At 37.8% G+C, this 22,229-nt stretch overlaps 3 protein-coding genes across 3 annotated transcripts; all 3 read right to left on the bottom strand.

The window, feature by feature from the left end:
- Positions 1 to 9,290: 9,290 nt before the first annotated feature.
- On the bottom strand, positions 9,291 to 11,571 carry LOC137583980 (general odorant-binding protein 83a-like). The gene is made up of 5 exons (XM_068299184.1): positions 11,468 to 11,571; positions 10,016 to 10,182; positions 9,877 to 9,952; positions 9,494 to 9,750; positions 9,291 to 9,423 (listed from the first exon to the last, which is right to left on the bottom strand). The coding sequence occupies exons 2-5, from the start codon at positions 10,160 to 10,162 to the stop codon at positions 9,406 to 9,408; spliced, it is 498 nt and encodes a 165-aa protein (XP_068155285.1). The 5' UTR covers positions 10,163 to 10,182; positions 11,468 to 11,571; the 3' UTR covers positions 9,291 to 9,405.
- Positions 11,572 to 12,631: 1,060 nt separating this feature from the next.
- Positions 12,632 to 13,263, bottom strand: LOC137583969 (pheromone-binding protein-related protein 6-like). The gene is made up of 2 exons (XM_068299175.1): positions 13,073 to 13,263; positions 12,632 to 13,012 (listed from the first exon to the last, which is right to left on the bottom strand). Exons 1-2 carry the CDS (start codon positions 13,221 to 13,223, stop codon positions 12,738 to 12,740), a joined length of 426 nt encoding a protein of 141 aa, XP_068155276.1. The 5' UTR covers positions 13,224 to 13,263; the 3' UTR covers positions 12,632 to 12,737.
- Positions 13,264 to 15,070: 1,807 nt separating this feature from the next.
- LOC137583968 (general odorant-binding protein 83a-like) lies at positions 15,071 to 16,114 on the bottom strand. The gene is made up of 4 exons (XM_068299174.1): positions 15,915 to 16,114; positions 15,779 to 15,854; positions 15,348 to 15,604; positions 15,071 to 15,280 (listed from the first exon to the last, which is right to left on the bottom strand). The coding sequence occupies exons 1-4, from the start codon at positions 16,002 to 16,004 to the stop codon at positions 15,263 to 15,265; spliced, it is 441 nt and encodes a 146-aa protein (XP_068155275.1). The 5' UTR covers positions 16,005 to 16,114; the 3' UTR covers positions 15,071 to 15,262.
- Between the last annotated feature and the right edge of the window lie 6,115 nt (positions 16,115 to 22,229).

The raw sequence follows: 22,229 nt of genomic DNA, 5'->3' as shown, positions 1-22,229 counted from the left end.
ATACCATGGCAGGCCTGAACTAACACACTTTCATATACAGTGACAGCTTTTGGTTTGGTTTCGTTTGGTTTCGTCACGGATTGAGGCACACAGACATGGGGACTGGGTTGGGGGGACTGGGAGCGACTGGGACAAACACACATTCTCCGGCAGCTCTCACGCATTTACAGATTTCTGTTTGTTTGTCGCCCCGTTGTTAAATCCCACAGGCCCCCGCACGGGATATTACATTGTTTTGGGCAATTCGCTTTTACTGTGATTAATTTAAATGTGCCCGCTCGCTCACCCGCCGCCCGCCATTTGCCATCCGCATCGCTGCTTTCATAGCGGGTTCCAAAGCCGTGACGAATAATATATACATAGAGCTTCATGCCTTTTTTTTTTGTCCCCGGTCTGGTAGGTATATCACGTGTGTGGCTTTCATAAATATCCTTGAAAAACCCTCCGACGCCATTTTAAATCGAATTGCTCATGTGCTTGGTGAATACAATTAGCCCTCGAAGACAACGCCTAAAGTTGTCGTGCTAATGACAATTGGAGTTGGTTGGAGAGCTGAGGATGTGGGAAATGTATTTGGCCAAGACCTATTAAAATTACCTTGGTTAATCTTCAAAAAGTGAATACACATAAATCTAATATAAGTAATTTTCATAGTATATGCTTAAGATAGTTATGATAACTTTTAAATCTTTTAAACACCAAAGTAGATAATTTGTTATGCTAGAAAAGTGATAAGCTCATTACCCGTACCCTTACCTATAAGCAGTCACCAAGCAATTGCCAACTCCAATAATAAAATAAATCAAAAATAAGTTTAATACCTCGAAAAACTCAAAATCTATCTAAATTTACTAGTTAACTACGGTGGTCAAAATTAATCTGTCTATATTATCTATATATGTATGTACATTCATAAGTTACCAAAGACTATTGTAGTCTTTTCAAATCATTATGGAAATGCAATTGGACTTACATAGATGGTTTTTGAGCTCGCCACCTGAGGTGTAAATCAATTCAATTTGGGTACGCACAACCAACCAATACATAATCTTCAGGTTCGTATGTGTATGTGTGTTTGAGTGTGTGCTTTGGTATTGGGTTGTGTCTAAGGGTGCGTGTTACAAAATATACGATCATGCATCATAATCCAACACACCGAAACACCAAGGCACACATACAAACGCCCACTCACATGATAGTAGTAGTATAGGGCACACGCACACAGATACACATCAGTTGCTTTGTAATTAATTACTTCACACATTGACGCCGGGCAACGCCACACAAACACACACACACACACACATAGACAAATGTAAACTTTACTCCTCTCTCCTGTTTAGTTCTCACTGTCTATGCTTAGCCTGATGTTGTATGATGTTGTGATTGTTGTTGCTTTTGCTGCTTGTGATAACTAATATTGTTACCAGCTTTTTGGATAGTTAGCTGCATGTTTGGTTAGCTGTTGCTGCCGCTCGTTGTTCATATCGTAAATTATGTGCCATTTATGCGGCATGGGCTTGAAATGGAAGTTTGTCCCATTTGTTGCTCAAGCGACACAGGCGAGACACTTGAGTATTCATATGGGGTGGTAAGTCGGCCGGGTATATGTTGCACAGTTCCTGCTCCCCAAGGCATGTTGTTTGGCATTGATTTATGTGACCAAGTAAATTTGGCTAAATATTAAATGAAACGTTAAACTCAAAGCGATTGTCCTGCTTAGAGAGAAAGAGAGAAAGGGTCAATCCCTGCTAAGTCTAAAGGAAACCTAAATTGGAGTACAAATTTCACGTGGAATGCGTAAAGATACATTTGGCACAATGAACTCTGATCTTTAAACAGTATTTAACCGGCATCTTGATGATGCCTTCCATCGTATTGGGGAAACAAAAGTTTCCCCCAACAACTATTCACTCTTAGTTGCAATTATGCTAGCAGCAAATTAAGTTTGCCGCCTTCCCAGCAAGTGCAGTGAGGATTAGCCAACGGTGAAATACTAGAAGCGGGTAAAAGAAATTATATAAAATTTCCTTATGGCTCTGCGAGATGAGCTGTTGGTTAGTTGGTTGGTTTGTTTGTTTGTTTGCCATGCCTTCACCTTGGTGTTATTTTTAATGAGGCTCACTCTGTTGCAAAAAGAGACGAGAAAGTGTTACCGGAGCGACTGTAAGAGGGGCAACTGATTGTTTGCATAGTTCGCAAGGAGCTGAGCTTGATTAGGGACTGAAAAAAAAACGCATAAAATGCTAAAGCTAAAACATCTCTACTTAATTATGAGTTAAAATTAGTTTTGCATTAAATAAAGTTACTAGGCAACTTTAAATAATTGCATTACGCATACGCCATGTATGAACTTTGAAACCACAAAAAATACCCTCTCACAACTTATTTGAGGAATTCAGAAATTCAGTTTAGTTTCCATCATAAAACTACTCACTTTTTTATGCCAACAAGATCAATAATTCAGGATTCCAACCAACTGCAATTAATTAAATCATAATTTGATGCTTCAACTTCGTTTCTCTTTTTTTCTCTCTCTTCTGACTTTTGATTTTTCAACTATGCAGTATGTTGGCTGACCAGCAAAACAAACTGTTGGCGTAAACTCAAATGCGGCTACAATTTATGCACACAAAACATTTGGCGGAATGTACGAACATGAAAACAAATTCTAAACAAAACTCAACAAAACAACCACACCCAAAAAAAATAACCACAACGCATAAGAGTATGGCAATTTGCCAATAGGAGAAGAATATCATTTGCCTTTTCCTCATCACTGGGCCAATGTATGTACATAGGTGATGCTTGTGGCTTTTAGTAAAATGCAACTATACTCTTCTTCAAATTTCTCTCTCTCTCTTTCCGTCTCTACATTATCTAGCACCTGAATGATATTTATGATATGCAGCCACTAGTTATGCTTTGTGGGCATAATTTTTGGTTGAGTATTTCGTTTACCAGTATTTACAGCATTTTTTAATAAACAGTTTCATTTCTACAAAGATTTTGAAACATACAAGTGAAAATTGAAAACAAATTGATCTCTTTTCAAAGTGGACTAATTTCATTTCGAAACTATATAAAGCATATGTCAGGGAAATGGTTCTTTGCGAGTTTTTGTGACAGTTCATGTCCAGTCAGCATAAAGCATTTATGATGAGGTGAATTGTTTAAATTTTTTGTAATTAAAGGACTATTCAAAGACTTACTCAAATGAGTCAGCGACTGCTTTAAAAATGAACACGATTCTGTGCGTTCATTTCGGTTGCTCCCAGCTGTCTTCAAATGTTCCACTAGAAATAATTTCACACAAAAATTTTTCAGACTAGTACAAGTGGCAAGCAAAGAGGAAAAAAAAGAACACATCGCAGAAGCAGAATAAGAAGCGAAAACGAAAAAAATATTATGTAATTTTACATTCAAGTGAGCGGAAAATATAAATAAGCAGCAGGTGCTCATTTCCTGTTCCGCAGCAAACATGGTACAGTCAGAGCATACAAACACAACTACGCACACACACACACACACACACACACTTGCTCAGCCATATCCTGGCTGAGAGGAAAAGAAGAACAAGGGACGAGAGAGAGACAAGGAGAAGCATGCATGTGAACTATGGCCAACACACACACACATACGATGCCAGCTGGTAGTCAGGACCCAGACCCAGATCCAGTTGGTATATATATATATATATCGCTATGTTTGTGTGCTCTGTGTTGGCAGCTGCAGCAACAGCGACGAGTTCATTTATATAAATGCCCCTACGACGTGGGCAATGTGAACACACTCCATAACGACCCCTCTACGCACCATCCCCGCAAAACGTTTCTACACTTATTTCACTCCTCCCACCTTCCCACATGAAATAGCTCTTGTAATGAGCCTGGACAAAAACTAAACAACTTCAAAGTGGACAAAGGCAATTACTTGGCTAGGTGTCAAATGTGTGCGTATAAATGTCGACAGGTGAGTTGCCAGTGCCCTGCCTGGTATGTAGGTACTTGGTCAAAGTCTATAATTAACAGATGATTAATTATGCATGACTTTGGCGCCTTCGCTTGTTATCAACACGCCCACATCATGGTGAGACGAGGGACACGTGCTTCCTTTGCTTCCGCCCCACGCCATCTTTCTATTACTCTTCGCTTAGCGCTTCTCTTCAATTTATACTCTCACCTCACCCCACCAATTTGATGTGCGTCTCGGGTTGTTGTTGTTGTATAGTTTGACCGACTAACTTTTCGGCCATTACCGCCTTTGATTCATTACCATTTTTTGGCAATGCGACGCCAAATGTCTGGTCAAAAGTCTTTTCTATAAGCCCCCAAATAACCTTAATGGTGCCGGCATGCCATTTTGGTTTCTATCTTGTTTTGCATTTAACTGTCAGCTTATTTACATAGAACATGGCAGACAACTTATAGCATAATTTGCATACAACTGCAACAAGCAGTCCCAGGATGGACAAACACAGGCCGAGGAGCAATTGAGACATTCGAATTGACGGCAAGTATGTATGTAGATACTTACTAAAGAAACATACCACTAATCGGAAAAACGATTGTCAAATGATATCAACATAATGAAATTTAAAAAACTAAAGTATTAGATTGTTACTTTTTTAAAGAATATAGTTAAGTAAGTTTTAGAATATGTAACATAACTGATAACTAGAGATACAAGTTAAATTTAAGTAAGTAAATTTAAGCATTAGTGATGGAAATCACTTTTAGTCACATTTAGTATATTTTGTGTTTAGTTTTCTAAAAGCAAATTACACAAAATAATTGTTTTAGTGTACAAAGAGCTACATATTTCAAAATTAGTTAACAGCTGCTTGTATCTCAAAACAATAGACTCGTTGATGGGGCAAAGTTTTAAAACAATGCAGTTTAATTGAACTATTTCGGAATTTCTCATATTTCGACAATGTTCTATCGGTTAATAGCCTTACGGGATATTTTCATTGTTTCAACAACTTCATATTCATTACAGAAATGCTAATACAATAGACTGAGAAGAAAACATTGCATATTCTTTACAATGTACACAATGTGTTGCATGATGTTTTTTCTTCTTCCTTATGTTCATTTTTCTATTCATCTTAAATGTCTATCATTTGAAGATAATCAATTGAAAGGCTTTAAGTCCAACATGGCGTATGCGTAATTACTAAATGCACCATGAATACAATTCAGCAATTGCTGAATTCATTGAATGTGAAAGTTAAATTTATAAAACAGTAAAACAAAAATTCAATATACATGCAATAATTGCAATCAGCCATTAGACATACTGAATGCAAACCATTTGCAGTAGTTTTTTTCCAAGTCATTAAGATTTGCGACAAAAAAGGGTTTAAAATTACAACTCTAAAGTGCAAAAAAAAGTGACAAACAACATGGCAAATCAAATTAAATTCAGAAAAGATTATGCAAACTAAAACTTAAAGCTGATGAAGCATATTTGATATTAAAACTCTGAAAAAAAGTTGTTTCCATTTTGTTTTTCAAAGAGTTTTTTATAAACCAACTAATGAATTGTATATGCTAAGTGGCAACTACAAGGATAGGACTTAATAAGCCATCAAAAAAAAAAACTGAAGTACATTTTACAATATACTTTTTGCAACGGCCAACCAAGTTTACAATGTTTACTAAGATTTTTAGTTTTGGTTTTTGTAAAAACAGAATTTGCAATTAACTACCACGTGAACATGTCAATTTTGAAATCTTTCTGTAAGCAAATGTAATGCAATTATTCGAAGGGCTTAATCCGATAATTCTCTTTATGTTTTTTTTTTTTTTTAATTTCCATGATTTTACAGAAAATGGCAGGCAAAAAACAAAAGAAACAAAAAAACCTCTGAATAAAAACTAAATAAAAATCGTCACCCCGCAACGACAAGTGCACAGGAGAAGATAGAAATGGCTTGATTGTTGCCACCCATTGAAACAGGATTCGATAGCCCCGCGGGATGGACCTTTGCCGGAATTCAGTTACTTCAATGGTGTGGCAATCGATGTCGTTGTCGCTGTCGCTGCATTTTAACTTTTGCACACTAATTTGATTTTTTATACAAATCGAGCTCTTTCTCTTATTTCGTTATCGACTTTTGTTTGTTAACGCTTAGCTTGGCGATTTTCATTCGTTTTAGTTTCATTTCTGTTCCCTCTGTAGGACTCTTACATGAGAAAACAATTTTTGATCGCTTCTGCAACGCGTTGTAAAATTTGCATTCAGTGTCGATTTATGCAAATCACATTTCGCCAGACGAGCGACTCTTTTTTTTTTTTTTATCGTTGGGTCGTTTTGAATCCTGTGGCCAACACAAAAAAAGAAGTTGAAACGGGGCGAATGATGACAAGACATCAACACCAGAGGGAGTAAGCAATTGTCGGGGTATATGCTAATTATATGGTTGATGCAACTAACCTAAATTTAGCACTACAATCAGCATAGGAAAAATTTAATTCCATTTGAATTACTTTTTCGCCGGGAGGAAAATGGGGAATGGGGGGCAAAAAAAATTGCGAAAAAAATATGAATGGGTCGAGCAGCAGGCCGAGAAAGTGAGTGCTCTGGACGTGGCCGACAAAACGAACAATAGAGCGTAAAATAAGTGCAAAAGGAAGAAACAGAGAGGGGGAAAAAAAAACACAGAAAACTTTGTGAGCTCGCAGAAAATTCAACGAAATGAAAAATGAACAAAGTGCCCTAATGGCAAAGCACGGTCAGAGGCAGGCGGCCCAATGAGAAGGATGCCAGAGGAAAAGACCGACTTCTATGTTAGTATAGAGCTGGCGGTGGGGGGGTCGTCCACATCGGACAGCATGTACTTATTTCAAAAGAATGAAAAAAACCGATGGCAGTAGCGAGCAGAAGATGAAAAAAAAGTCAGCTTCAATTGAACAGTTAAACTTCCATTAATTGTGCTCGAGCCCAGGACCACGTGGCCCTGCCCCCCAACCCACACTCAATCGCCATCTTCATGCCCATAGCTATAGCCATGGCCAACATGGTGGTGCCTGCCAACTGTGTCAGTTTCAAATTACAAATGCATGGGAATGCTTGGACAAACAGGTCAGCCTGCAAATTTGCGGTGAATTGTGTAAAAAGCCAACAGCCAACAGCCAAGAGCTGTAACTGGGGAACTGAAACTGGCAAAAGCTGTGCCAATTCAATTAGATGATTATATCGTTACGAACAACAACAACAGCAACAACACCAAGAACACTCGGCCAGGAAATTAACCAACATTTGGGCAGCTAATTGGCTGGCTCAATGAATGGCTCAGACTGCTCGTGTGGAAATCCATTCAAAATGGGACTGGGACTGGGACTGGGACTGAGGCCGGGGTCATCTACTTTTCCGCTCTCAATGAAGCGCAAGGCGTAAACTGTCGTCGGCCACACTTCATTGAAGGCTGTCAAAAAATTTTCAATTTACCAAATTACTAGACGCACCCAAGAGAGCCAGAAAGAAAAAACCAAAAATGAGAAGAAAAAAAACAACCCCAACCCAACGTAAGAAACGAAAAAGTGGGTAACAACAGATGCTGTGTCAATGGGAATGTCTCAGGGCATGGCCAATAAAATTAGTCTTAAGTTGAAAGTAATGATGACAAGCCGGATGAAATTAAACAAAAGGCAACTGAAAATCGCCAGCTGCCAATAATGATGAGAAAGCCGGGAGCCGCCATCAAATGATCTCTCAAAAGCTTGGCCCAAAACTAATCCCCAAACAATTACAACAAGAAATGAGACCAATTCATTGGCCCACACTTAAGCTCATTTTGCACCAAACTTTTCACTCAACACAACCACTGAAAACCGCACACACAAAAAACCAAAACGCATAAATAATAAAACATAAAATAAACCATTTCGAAGATGAAAAAAAAAACCAACAACAACAACCACATGAAAAAGTGCAAACATAAATCATTGGCTGCAAAATGAAAAGCTTTGCGCAACAAGTCGTCGAAACAATAAAAACCCAAAACCGAAGGGGGCCAAATGCTATCCGCAGCGGACTACCAAGTTTCGAAAGGTGGCATGCGAACAGTTGACCGACAGAAGCAAAAAAAAAAAAAAAAAAATATATATGTTAAATTTGAAAATAATAAAAAAAAGAAACCGAAAGAAAATATTAGAATTAATGGCTGTGAAATATAATACAAGTTGAATTGAAAGGAAAGCCGGAAAAAAATGAAAAGGGGAACGGTTAAAGGAAAACTTAAGGCAATGGCATTAAAGACACAAGAAATGTGCGGTTAAATCAAAAGAAATTGAAAAAGTGTCGATGATACTTTAAAATTAAAAGTAAAAGTCTTATAAATAATTACAAAATTTTGTAAATTAAGTTATTGGGTTTGGAAATCAGGCATTTGGAGAGAACTTGATTACAGTTAGAGGTAAAATGCATAAAATTGAAGCCCAAATTAGATACCTGATTTAGTGATCAGGGAACTTGTTCTTTCTCTTACTAGCGACTACATAAAACTGAATTTTACGTTTATAAATTAAATATAGGGATATTGCAGTAATTATTATGACTGAAATTTGATTACCTTTTGCGAGAAGAGTTTACAAGAATCATCATCATTATTCATAAATATACATACATATAAATATTTTTGTTCGTTTTGTTCTTATGAACCGACTCTCGACAATATGCAATTTGTGGCCTGAGTGTTGCCAATGATTTATGCTCAACAGCAACAATAAATGCGCTTGGAGTAAACAAAAATAAAAAAAACAAATACATACATGTATATTGTGTATTTGTGTGTATTTTCATGTTAAATATATATAATTTTTTATTTTTGGCAGTGTGAAATGTTTTCACGCTTTTTTTTTTTTTTTTTTTGTTTGCTCCACATTTACTCGTTTCTCATTTCGGCCTCCCCAGAGTCAAAGTTCTCAGACTAATGACTAGCAGGCTGGTCCCCCCATACTACCAGCAACAGCTTCAATATTAAATTTTCTTCTCCACTCGTAACTCAAAACAGAATTCAAAGTATTTGAGTAATAAGCGAAGCGGCTCATATGTATGAAAATGTTGCAATGTAATACGCTTGTCGAAATCAACAAGCCTGAAAAGTTTACGCATAATTGTTATTTATAACCTACATACACACACACACACACACACACGCACACAGAGGCACGCCCTCACTCTCACTTACCCACACATGAAAATAATTTATGCACAAACAAAAGCAAAACCTTTGCCTTTGTGTTGCCCGCTTGTGTAGCATACTTTTTAGCGCACTACAAAAGTTTAACTTGCATGAGGGCCCATCTACATATATTATAATACAACGACACTTAAGCTACAATACACAAAGGTTGTCAATCGGTAAGGGAATTAATGTTTGCATCCACGGTCCAAAGTTCAAGGCAAAAAGTAATGCTGAGAGAGAGAGAAAAAGGAGACAATTACAAACGTCATTCAAAAAGAAGTTTGCACCGATTTATCTTACCTTGGGATCGGCTTTCTTCCAGCATTGATGGAACCACCAGGCCTTGTGGCACAAGGTATCACCCTCCGGATGAATACAATTCTCCGACATTTGCATCAACTTGTCACGAATTGAATTCGGTACTGTGTAAAATAATTTCTCCAGATGCACATCGCCTTTGTCGTCGACCACATCAATTTCGTGAAAGAAACAATTCATATAGCACTTGAGCTTTTCATCCTCATGGATTTCGCCATCACTGAACTCCTTAATGGCCTCTAGTTATTAAAAATTCACACACACACGCGCACACACACGCACGCGCATTTGTATGCATGGTAAATACAATTGTCGTAATTATTTTTCAAGATTATTGTAAAAATTTGAACTTATGACCCACTCACCCTCGGTGACGCCAGTTTTCTCCACACAGGAATCATGGAAGGGTTTGGCCATTTTCAGTATTGCTGGCGGTGGATACTGCAATTAAAAATCGTTGTTTAAGTAGGCGTAGAAACACCGCCGGGCACTTCATTAACCCACGTTCTCGTCACGTTGAGCCGCAACTGGCGGCATCATGGGCGCCTCGCTGAGCAGCGACAAGGCGATTAACACAAGGCAGGCTGCACCGACAGGCCGAATGTGAGGCCGCTGCCGAGGCTGTTGTTGTCCAAAGCCATTCAAAGTCATTTTTATGTAGCCGGGCTCGTCTGTTGAAAAGTCAGAAATGAAAAAACAAATGTTCATTCCGTTCTTTGGCCTTGTTTGCGACTTGTGAAAAGGCGAAATAAAAGCGACGATGCATAAGAGAAAACACAGTCGCACAGAACAGTCAAGCTGAGAAGGCACAGGACAAGAGCAAATGACGGAACAAGTAAGTGAAAAGGGATGAGGATGATGTGAAGAACGTTGATGCTGAAGACGACGACGACGACGACCACTACGGCGATGTGACTGCCACGCGTGACAGCTGGACAATGACAATGTATATGTGTGTGTGTGTGCATGTGTTGTTAGGGGAGGCGTTCAGTCTTTTGTTTTTTGTTTTGTAATTTTTATTTCAGGAAACCAACAAAAAATCATTTGTTTCTTGCTAGCTCAGCGCACGCTAAATTAATTCCAACCGCTGGCCGAACAAAAAGCTGCACGCCAAACGGAAACGGAAATGTGACCGAGACGTCAGCGAAGTCGTCAGCGAAAGAGACGCGCGCCTTCCTTCTACCAACCATCTCAATGCCCCTCACACACACACAAACACCCGCACACCCACACACCCACATAGTCTACAATTGTCGTGTTAATTTTGACAAACACATGCCCACGTGCCCTTCCATGTACGACGGAAAGGACCGCAAAGGAATATGAAACATAGACACAGTTTGATTGGCCTGATCGACGAAGTCGTATCGGTTAAATTTTGAGTTAGAAACCAAATACATAGAGCAATGGAATGGTCTCGTCAGAGATCAACAAAGCCCTTTGTTCTCTCAACAATTTTTCATTTAACTTTTACAATTTTCACAAGTCTCATATGCAGCACAGGAATTGACAGGGAATTGCGGGGTAGAAATATAAAATGTTCTATTCGCTTTTTGCTTTGAAATTGTGCACCGAAAACACATACAGAAAACAAAGACTTCAACTTGTGCACAACTGTCACTTTTGTTTCATCAAATGTCAACGCAACAACCGAAACAAAGCCACAAAACGACATTGCCCACACACACACTGACTCACAAACACATCCTTTAAAGGACGACTGAAATTACAGGAATAACATACATACATATATAGATACAATATATGTATGTATCTACATCCACTTCACATTTACACATATACGTATATATATCGCACTGAGGCATGCGGCATGAACGATGGATGGTTTTTTAATTGCCATTTCAATTTTCGTTTTACAATGCCGTTTTTTCTTCTTCTTTCTCTTGTTTCCCTACTACTTTTCCTTGTTTTGCCACTCTACGTAGATGCACATACGATTTTTGGTTGATTTTTTCTTTCTCTTTTTATTTAGTTATCAAAAATTCGATTCGCACAAGAATATTGTTTGACAACTGCAGTCAGCCAGAATTGAATTTGCTTTATTGCCATTTTCAGAATTTCTGCCTTTTTTATATTGATTTTCGTTTTCATAAGCTAAGGCAGTCGGTTATTAACTTAAATTGACGGTATATACAACCGTTTACTTTAAATGTTACCTGAGTGCTGATACATAAGGCCGCCTTCTCCGGCCACACCCATCAGCAGCTTTGGCGTGCCGTTAATCATTAGCTGCAAACCTCAATGCGAATTTAAAAAACTTAGCGAGAACAAAATGTATGATGTAAATCTATTTACCTATATCTTTTCTTAATTGGTTAAGTTTGATATGGCATAGGGCAAAAAGTTTAATCGAGTCAGCCAAAATGGCAATTAGGATCAAATTTCTTTTAGGTGCATTCAGGTCAATAGATTTAAAATGATTTGCTTCTCAAGTAGAATGTAACTGTCAAATATATAAAGTTGTCTTGCCATGCACATTTTAATTTGCATTTAAAGTCCAGTTTGATTTCCCTAAAACAAAATTTGTTGCCCAAATTAAAGATCTTTGGCAAGCAAGCAAAGACAAGGTAGGTAAACCTGTGTCTTCGAACTAAAACTAGACGAAAATTCAACGACCCCATTCAATAGATTATCTTTTTAAGATTAATAACTTCATTAGATGTGCTAACCACATGGGTACTAAAGACATTTAATGTTCATATCAAACCTCTTAAAAAATAAATAAACACATTATTTAGTTGTAAAAATGATCAGCCAATAAGAATTTTGTATTGTGAATAAACATAACTATAAAATCGAGAATAAGAATTTATTTTATAAGAATAAAATTAAATCATACTCAAATACTGTTTCCTCTTGTCTACGTGACGCTTTAAATTTGGATTGTAAATAAAAAAGTTCTTTAATTTCATTAATTTTCTCATCAGCACAGGAAATATTAGGGATAATAATCGTAAGTAAAGATACCAGCCATTATGTAGTTGCCATTTCAATCAAAAACTAAATTTATGTATCAAATGGTTATTGGTTACTTGCAAGTTATGAGCTCGAAAAAATTTCAAAAGGACACTTTTTAGATGTCAAGCCAAAACGAACTAGTTACTTTTGAACCAAAACCATATCTGCAAGCCATTTATTGATAAGCTTTTCTTAAATTCAAATTGAAACTGCAGCTAATATTTTATTACATTTAAAATGAAATGTTTTAAACCAAGAAGTAATGGACAGGATCGGCCTTCTTCCAGCACTGATGGAACCACCATGCCTTGTGGCACAGTGTATCGCCTTCAGGATGTATACAGTTCTCGGACATCTTCATCAAAATATCGCGTAGTTTTCCTGGCACTGCATTGAAAAGTTTCTCCAAATGAACATCACCATTATCATCAACCACATCGAACTCATGGAAGAGACAGTTCATATAGCATTTTAGTTTTTCATCTTCATGGATCTGCCCATCACTAAACTCCTTGATGGCCTCTATGCAATGAAAAGAATAAATAGTAATAAAGTAATACAAACTCCAGTCACAAATCCTACCATCAGTGGCTCCTGTCTTCTCCACACAAATGTCATGGAAGTGTTTTCCCATTTTTAAGAGTCCTGGTGGAGGATATTCAGCGTCTCGTCGTGGTGCCTGGCCAATTGCATAGCCACCAAACAAGCAGAGAAGGAAACAGTATCTGATCATTGTGAGCCAAACAAACTTCGAATACCAACTGTGATTACAAATTTACGACTTGTCTCATTTTATAGGTGTATGACTTTCGACTATTTCTTAAATTCCATTGCCATTTTAATTGACATTTCCAACATGATCACCGTCATTAGGGATCGAGGATGGACAAATGCTTTTTAATTACACATGCCACTTGCAATTCGCGTTTGCGATTGCCAATGGCAGAACAAATTGTAAATGCATTTGGCCACAACACACGAACAGATGAATAAATGACAACGCCCCACAGAGCAGCAGCAGCAGCAGCAGCAAATGATAACAAAATGCCGAAATGGCAAATGAAAAACTGAAAAACATATAAATTAAACGATGATTGGTATAGCGTGGCATACAATTTGACAGAGTGTCGATTTGGGGGATACTCATATCACACCCAGACAATATGCCCAATGTGATACAGATTGATATTGCTGCTGCTCAGCAAAGTCATGAATGCTTTATTTTTCGTGGGCGTTATATATATAACACAATAAAGAGTGTAGTGTGACTATCTCCATCTCTCTCACTCTTTTGTGCATATTACACAACCTACATATATAGTAAGTATGGCAAACATGTCATAAAAATCAAATAACACCCCGAGAATATATGTAAAATCGAATTGAAATTCGCCAACAGCAAGAGTAAAAGACAAAAAGTGACGGATATGAAATACCAAAAGTAATTCAATTGATTTCAAGTTCGATTTACCGAATGCACAATCAATCAAGACGCAAACACATACATACATATACTTGTAAAGCAAGAAATATTTTTATTAAAATATTTATATATACGCATTCCGTTTGATAATAGACAGCAAATGTCATCGATTTTATAATTAACTCATCGATTCTTCAATTAAATCTAAACTATGCCAAACATTTTTTATGTGATTGAAAAGGCTTTTCGTTAAAGAGAATGTTGATTTACAAAAACCATAAGTCAATGTTTATTGAATTTCTAATTCGAATGTGAAAATAAACTAAACTTTTAGTAATTGGTGAGAGCTCTTGAACGAAACATAAATATTACAAATACCTACAAAGTTAATGGTGTATTTTACCAGACTGCATAAAGAACTAGGAAGAATCTAACTAGGGATAGGCCAAAGTTCGTACTAAGGTTTTAAGATTACCATTGACATATTTCTCTCGATCTATCTTCTTCGCATGCTGATCAAAAATATATATACTTTGCGGGTTCGAAAACATCTCCTTCTGAATAATTTTAAAAGTGTCTAAAGATGATTTTAAGAGTTTCTTAACTATCTTTTAGGAAAACACGGTTTAGTTCGATGGTAGACACCGAAAAATGCATTATCCTAATTAAGTTCGAGTAGAATTGAAGTTACTTTTTGCTTCAGTTCAGTGCTAGACACTTTCTAACTCACTTGATTGGCAACAGTTTTGTATGTATCAGCATCAAGTGATGGGAAATTGTATGGCCATGGCAACGGCACTAGAAATGCAGCCACATAAACGAATACAAGTACGAATTTCAATGGGTGAGGGGCAAGAGGGGAATTGCGGGTATCCGCATCATGTCATAATTATTGAGAAACAGCAGATGCAACTGGCTGGCGGGATGGCTGGCAGCCACATATTAATTTTATTATGCCGCCATTAATGTTTGTCGATGCATAAAATTATAGATGGTGCTCTTTAGATAGCGCTAATTAAATAATTAAATATGCTTTAGGTCATTGCCAGTCAGGCGATTTATGAGTGCAATCGATCAGGCGCGACAATTATGCAAAAGAAAAACATTTGCAACAGCTGCAAGCCAATATGAGAATTGAAACAAATAGACAAATAATGTTTGGATTTTCTGATGCCTTTTATGAGGAATTTGCTAACCAACCAAACTTTAAAGTATATACAATATATCGTTGAATGATATCATAATGCCCATAAACCATAAATCGGTATAAAGTAATGACTAATTTATACTTTGGACTTTTGCTTCTCCTTGCTTCTTATTCATCTTTCACTTTTATGCTCCAAATGTTTTTAAATTAGAAAATAATGCTGCAAAGTAAAAATCCATTAGCCCGTGGAAAAAGTCAGAGTCATTGCTAATCAGACAGGGTCTTACCTTGGGATCCGCTTGCTTCCAGCAACGATGGAGCCAAAAGGCACGCTCACATTTGGTATCACCCTTGGGATACAAGCAACGTTTACCCATATTTACCGCAATGTCGTGCATGGAATCAGGCAGGCGATCCAGCAGCTTCTCCAAATGCACTTCCCCATCCTCGTGCAGGACATCTGTCTCATCAAAGACACAGTACATATAACATTTGAGCTTCTCATCCTCGTGCACATCTCCGTCACTGAACTCCTTAATTGCTTCTACACACACACAAAGACAGAGATGCATAAGATGGTTACAGACGAGTCCAGATAGATACAAATACCACTGTGACAGATGTCATTGTAGTGTTGTTTCCATTAGATGCTTTTAGGTAATAGCATCATTTGAAAAGTTGCTCATTTGCTTAGGGATACAATAATGAAATTGCTTACCTTCGGTGACACTTGTCTTCTTCACACAACTATCATGGACAGGAGCCAGTTCCTTGAGCATTTCGGGCGGTGGATACTAAACGGAAATATGAGTTAAGCTAACACCGTTTCCCTTGGTTTAAAATTCTTCTTTTACCGTTTCATCACGACGCAAGTCCGCAGTGCTTACATCTCGCAGGACGAAACAAACGAGAGAAATGCCAAAAATAGTAATAACACCACGCATTCCAAACGACTTGACTTGGCTATCGATGCACGTAAGGCGTGTTAGGATAACGAGGACTTAGACTCGGACTCGGTGGAATAACGTGAGCAAAGCAAATTGAATACCTTACAACCAACTGCCAGTTGAGAGCTTAATGTGCAAACTCTTTATACCTTTTTGAGGATTGCGTTGGGAAATAATCGCACAGGTGTCGCTTATAATTAAGTCTTCCCACACCCTGGGTTAGCAATTTGTCAATCAAACGAGGCACACTCGGCCAATAGGTGCTAGAAACAAGCAATAATAATCATATGCCACATTTGAAGGGTCAACCAGCAAGATGATGGCAAATGGCTGGCTTGCATGAGACGTCCTCGGACGTTGGCAACAAGTTAATTGCAATAACAAATACATACATACTCCCCTACTACACAATGCCAAATACAGAAGAAAAAAACACGCAGAAAGCTATTAAATATAATGTAAGAACACGCCCACCAGCTACCGCCAGCCCACCGCCCCTACCGCACCTCCCACTCTTAGAAACTCTGAGCACCATCATTTGTAGCACACGAAACGCGTTAATTACGGCAATTGCAGTTTTTGCTCTCACATTTTATGCCCATCCCCCGAGCTTGAAGTCAGGCCCCCCTCCGCCTTGTCCCACCCTTTCCATCACACAGCATTCATTAATTATTATGCAAGCTAAGCGCCTGGCAAAAGTTTTTTGGACAGGGCCCTTCGCATACTTTGACATGCAAGCGCAAAGTGTCAAATTAATTTTTAATAGCTGCTGCTGTTACTCCTGCTACACACACACACACACACACAGAGAGAAACACACACCCAAAAACCGCACCAGCAACACTTGAATGTAGCCAAATAATAGATTTAAATGAGAACGTGGCAGGGGTCAGTTCTGGAAGCCATCTAACCAACCAACCAACCAGCCGGGATACAGCTTAAATGCGTGCATTGTAATTAAAGTTACGGGTGGAGGAGGTGGGGGGAGGTGTGTGCCAGAGGCCACGATGGGGGTCACTTCGAGGCTTGAGCTTGTGCTTCTGCTTCAAAATTGAATGCAAAATTTGCTGCACAAAAGGCCATAGCAAGTTGAATTCATTGAAGTTGACATGTGAACCACAACCCATCCCCTCCGATGTGCTTGTGTTGACTTGGTTTTAGTTGGATTTGTCATTGCCCGTTTTACCATAATTACGCACTTTAATGCAACGACAATGTATTGACATCTGACACATGCAAATTAAACGCTTGCAGGCATCAGCACTAACTGCAACTACAACAACTCTAACAACAACACCAACAGCAGACACAATTTATTGACACCTTATTTGAGTTTACACGAAAAAGGCACACAACTCGAATGTCCATTCGTTAGTTCGTTCATTTTGCGGTCTGCACATGCAATTTACATGTGTAATTTTTTTCTTTTTTTTCTTTTTGGAGAGAGAGAGAGAGTCAGGGGAGGAGACAGGCCTGTTCAAAATGAAAAGTTTCCCCCGCATCTAAATGGAGACCACAGAAAAGAGCCAGCAGGTTACTCAGCAGGCAGCAGCCACCAAAATGCATACAGGCATGACAGTTGGACGACAACTTCGTTAAACCAACAGCAAATAGCTGGAGTTCTTTTTTCTTTTGGTTTTTGGATTTTGAGTTTTTTTGCACCAAACACATGGAGAAAAATGTGATCTAAAGTTTGCCAGAAGTTTCCCAAAGGTTACTATGATATGAAATCCTTTATAGATCTAATGTTATTAACCTTTACCTGTATATGTATAAATAAAGTAGGCTAAGCTCTATTTGAAATGTTCCCTTCTTTTACAGAAGATTTAATTCTATGTTTGATTTGAAGTTGACCTCTTTCTATAGGTACATATATTTGATTGTAAAGTCTGATAATTTGTTTACTAAACGAGGAAAACTCATAGTAAAGTATTACGGCCCAAGTCAATGCCTTCTTATCATGATTTAAATATCCTATAAAGAAACAATAGCAACAATTTAAGAAAAGTTGACATAGTCACTAACTTTCCTAATAACACTGAGTGACTAAAGCAAAATCAATTACTCACCAAACTATTAAAAACATTTTAAGGTATCCAAGGGTCATTAACAGTTGATAGAAGAAAAAGATGAGTATCTTCTTCTATCACTTCCCACTTGCAAGCATTCCATTTTAATTAACTGAATAAGTTTTCTCACCTCATTTCACAATTTTAGCATATTTTTTACTTCTTCAAGCAACATAAATATGAAATATGAAGTTTTATTCAAATTTTTTCAAGTGCATAATTTGTTCATTTTCAACCTTTGTTTTGGGAACCATTTTCTATTTTAGGTTGAGGGTGTATGCGTCTGTGTGTGTAAGGAACCTTTTCTGTGGTTTTTGTGCGTCTGTGTCTCTGTGTGTGTGTGTGTTTGTGTCTCCCACAGAGCTAATCGATTCAGAGTTGCCAGGTTTATGTCTCCATTGTAAACGCCTTTCATCAACCGGGTCGGAATTTAAGTTGAAACACTTTCGTTTCGTTTCGTTTCGTTGCCAGCTCCAATGAATTATAATTAATGATTGCGGCTTCGGTGGCGGCTTAGCATTAGAAATTTATAGCGGGCCACTTGCAACTTGGCTGGGACACAATAAATTTAAATTAGCACTAGGCAAATAAATACACACAATAAATATGTATAAACTGGGCAAGGTCAGTTCAGCCGCAAAAAGGGCCTGAGCATTTAATTTAGTGAGGCATTTAATATTTTATTGTTCATTATTATTATTTATGGGTCGAGCTGGTTCTGTCTCTCTCTTTCTCTCTCTCTTTCTTTCAGTGAGTGTGCGTGTGTAGATTTTTATATATTGTTAAGTTTTAAAAAAGGTTTTCACTGCTCAAAGCCTGTCAAAGCGCAACGCAACTTGCATCATTAACATATTCACAGTCTATTAATTTTCAGAGAGCGCGTTGTAGTCGCCATTGCACTCCAGACTCAAGTCGTCGTCGTCGTCCTGAGCGTTGAATTGGTTGGTTGGTTGGTTGGATGGTTGGTTAGTTGGTTGTTTGGTCGTTTTACTCACTCTCTCGGGCACATAATTAGAAAGTTTTGCACTTAAATGCAAGTTGAGCATGCGGGGCACTCGAATGAAAGCATTAAGCCAAAGTGCAAGCCAAGCACACATTTGAAAATCTGCTCTAATAGCTGTGTATATGAACTGGAACTGCAACTTCAACTCCAACCCGAACTAGAGCACATTCAAGAAACCTAAAGACACCGAATGGTCAGTTGACGGAAGCCGCTTGACATTTTGCTTCAAATGATCAGAACTTTTGTCGAAATTGATTCGTTCGTCATCAAGAGTTACAATAAAGTGTTAAAGTTTGGCAGTGTTATTAGAAAGTGTCCTTTAGTCTCTAAGTCTTAGTTTTGACATTTCGATAGCTTTAATTGTGAGATTTTCCAACATTTCCTAGATATCTTTGCCTACAAGTAAACATACATGGAAAGCCTTATGTTACCAACTCATAATTACAGAAATTTTCAAGTATTTTTCAAATTCATAAAATGTAATTAAGTAACCACTTAAGCATTCCTTTGTGCAAAGCTTCCAGTTCAATTTAAATCATAACAATGATGAATAATGTTTTCTATAATGTTTTATACCAAATACCTGTATACAGGACAAGCTAACAATTTGTACTGTTAAAAATGCATTTGCATTATGCGCTATGGCGATTTGTGAACTGTATTTATAATTATAAATGTACAATTTGGCCACTCGACAACGTTGATGGTTGCTTGTTGCACTTGTTCGTTGGATATTGAGCATTAAATTGCTCATAAATACAGAAAATAGCATATCATTAAAAATTAATTAAGAGTAAAATACACAAACAAATTCAATCTGTATATGTGTGTGGGTATGGGTGTGGGTGTAAGTGTATGTACATGTATGTATGGACAGCAAAAAGTAAACTTAATTTATTTTTATTAAATAAAATGTCAAATGGCAATAAATGTTTTCAGCTCTGGAGTCCAGTCACAACAAGGGCATTCGCATTTATATTTATATAAATACATATGCATAAAAATTCATTTAACACTTGGCCACTTTTGCAATTTGACATGCTGAGCGAGTGGCAAAAGTATGGAAATCGCATACAAAACGGCCATAAAAAGAGATCCAAAGGGCTTGGAGGAGAGTGGAAAGAAAAGTGTCCTTTTCTTTTGGCATTGTCATTGATATTCATGAGCTTTGGGCGTTTGAACTTGACAGTGATTAAGATTTGGTTTGACCCCCATCTCAATAAACCAGCGAAAGACCTAGAGAGAGATAGAGAGTGAGAAGAAGGGTGAGGGTGATGCCAGCGGCTGGGAAAGAGGCCAAAAAAGGCTTCTGGCATTTTGCTTTACAAATGTAAATTAGACCGCCATTTTTTTAACTCTCTCAGTCTTCCCCCCTTTTGGTAAGGCAGATATTTTAATTTAGTCTGTAAAAATGACACGGCCACAAACAAAAAACAAAAAGTAAAACGGGCTGGACAGGCTAGAAAACAGGAGAGAATTGGGCGCTGGGTTTGTGTCCTGGCAGACACTGAGCAACGTTTGCCTTTTGTTTTGTAAGTGAAAGCATCTTGCCAGCGGTTGGCCTTTTTTTTGAATTTTGTTGTTGTTGCTGTTTTTTTCGCTAGTCAAAACCGTGGTTACATCAAAAGGGTTTGCCCATGCTACTATGGGGTTGACTGAGCTTAGCTATGGAAATTTTTTCAGGTTTTTTTTCTCTTCAGTCCTGTCGAATTTCTATGCTAAAATGTCAAACAAAATGAAAGGAAATAAATGCAAACGATGGCAATTTAATGGGAGGCCAGCAGCGAAAAACAATTGTGTGTTGTTGTTGTTGTTGCTGTTGCTGTTGCTGTAGTCGTTTGGCGTAATGTGTAATGTATTTTTGGGGACCATAGTCTGGGGGAGAGAAAGTGCCTGGTTTACCTGTGAAGTTTTTATCTGAACACTGCAGTTGGCCGGTGAAAAGTTGCACTGCAACGGACAGGGCGAAAGTAAACTTTAATTATAGCTGGACGGCAGTTCTCTAATGAATCCCACCCGCCCTGGCCATGCCCCCCTTAACGAACTTTATGTATTCTTTTATTTATATACGTATTTATATAAATTTTTTTTTCCTATTGCCTTATTAAAAGTTTTTTGTCAACTTACTGCAAAGGGAGAGTGCAAGAATGAGTGAGAGAGAGAGGGAGAGCAAACGCGACTTAAGTCCTTTTTTGGGCTTTAAGGATTGCTCATCTGTTGTCATAGTTATGTACGCTTAAGTATTTATTTGCTTGACAACAGCGACAAGTCAGAAATTTAATTAGATTTAAATGCTGGACTATCTAATGTGCTTTTGCTGCTGATTCTGTTGCTGCTGTTATTTTTCTTGCTGCTATTTTTTATGCAATTTGTCTTCACAAGTTTTTCGGTTTTCATTTCGAAGGCGGTACTAAGGGATGCTTGAGGATGAGGAGCATGGAGCATGGGGTCTACCAGGCCAGAAATTGTTTAATTAAAAGTTTTGTGCTGCCACTGGAACACACCGAAAATAAAGAGAGAAAAAAAAAAAACCAAGAGTTGAAAAACACTGCTTCTGGTTTTTTATTGCGCTCTCAGTTTCGTTTTATTTTTGTTTTTTATTTTTATATTTAATACTAGCTCTCACTTCTAACTCCCTTCACCTCCAGTCTCTCTCTCACTCTCTCTCTCTCTCTCTCTCGTTTTTTTGTCGCTTCTCAACAATTTTTTAAGCACTTTAAAAAAATTTCTATGCTCCAGCCCACAAAAGTAGGCAATGAAAAATCTGTATTTCATTTCCTCCACACGTTAAAGAGAATAAAGGTGGCTTAAGCTGCCCTTCAACAGGCAAAACGGAATACAATTAGGTCAAGATCTTTTCAGGTTTAGTAAACAGGTTAGACTAAAATTTGCTATGATTTCTGTAATTTCTCTTATTATGTTAGAAACCCAATGGAAAAGTAAAATTCTCAATATCAAATTATCAAGCCTCTTTGAAAAAGTTTCCGTTTGTAGAGTATCTAAATGTCATTGTCTAGATTGAATATTTATTTCGTTTCTCCCTCTGTTAATTGAGTGCCTGGGCAATGTGTGTGTGTGTGTGTTTTGTTGTGTTTGATGGGTGCTGGGTGCTTGGCAGTCAGTCGTCAGCCATCAGTCTTCTTAATATTA

This window comes from Drosophila tropicalis, unplaced genomic scaffold, assembly GCF_018151085.1.
Source record: "Drosophila tropicalis isolate 14030-0801.00 unplaced genomic scaffold, ASM1815108v1 contig_878, whole genome shotgun sequence".
Classification (NCBI taxonomy): Eukaryota; Metazoa; Arthropoda; class Insecta; order Diptera; family Drosophilidae; genus Drosophila; species Drosophila tropicalis.
The sequence above is the reverse complement of the archived record's forward strand: the minus strand, read 5'-3'. Positions and strand labels throughout refer to the sequence as shown.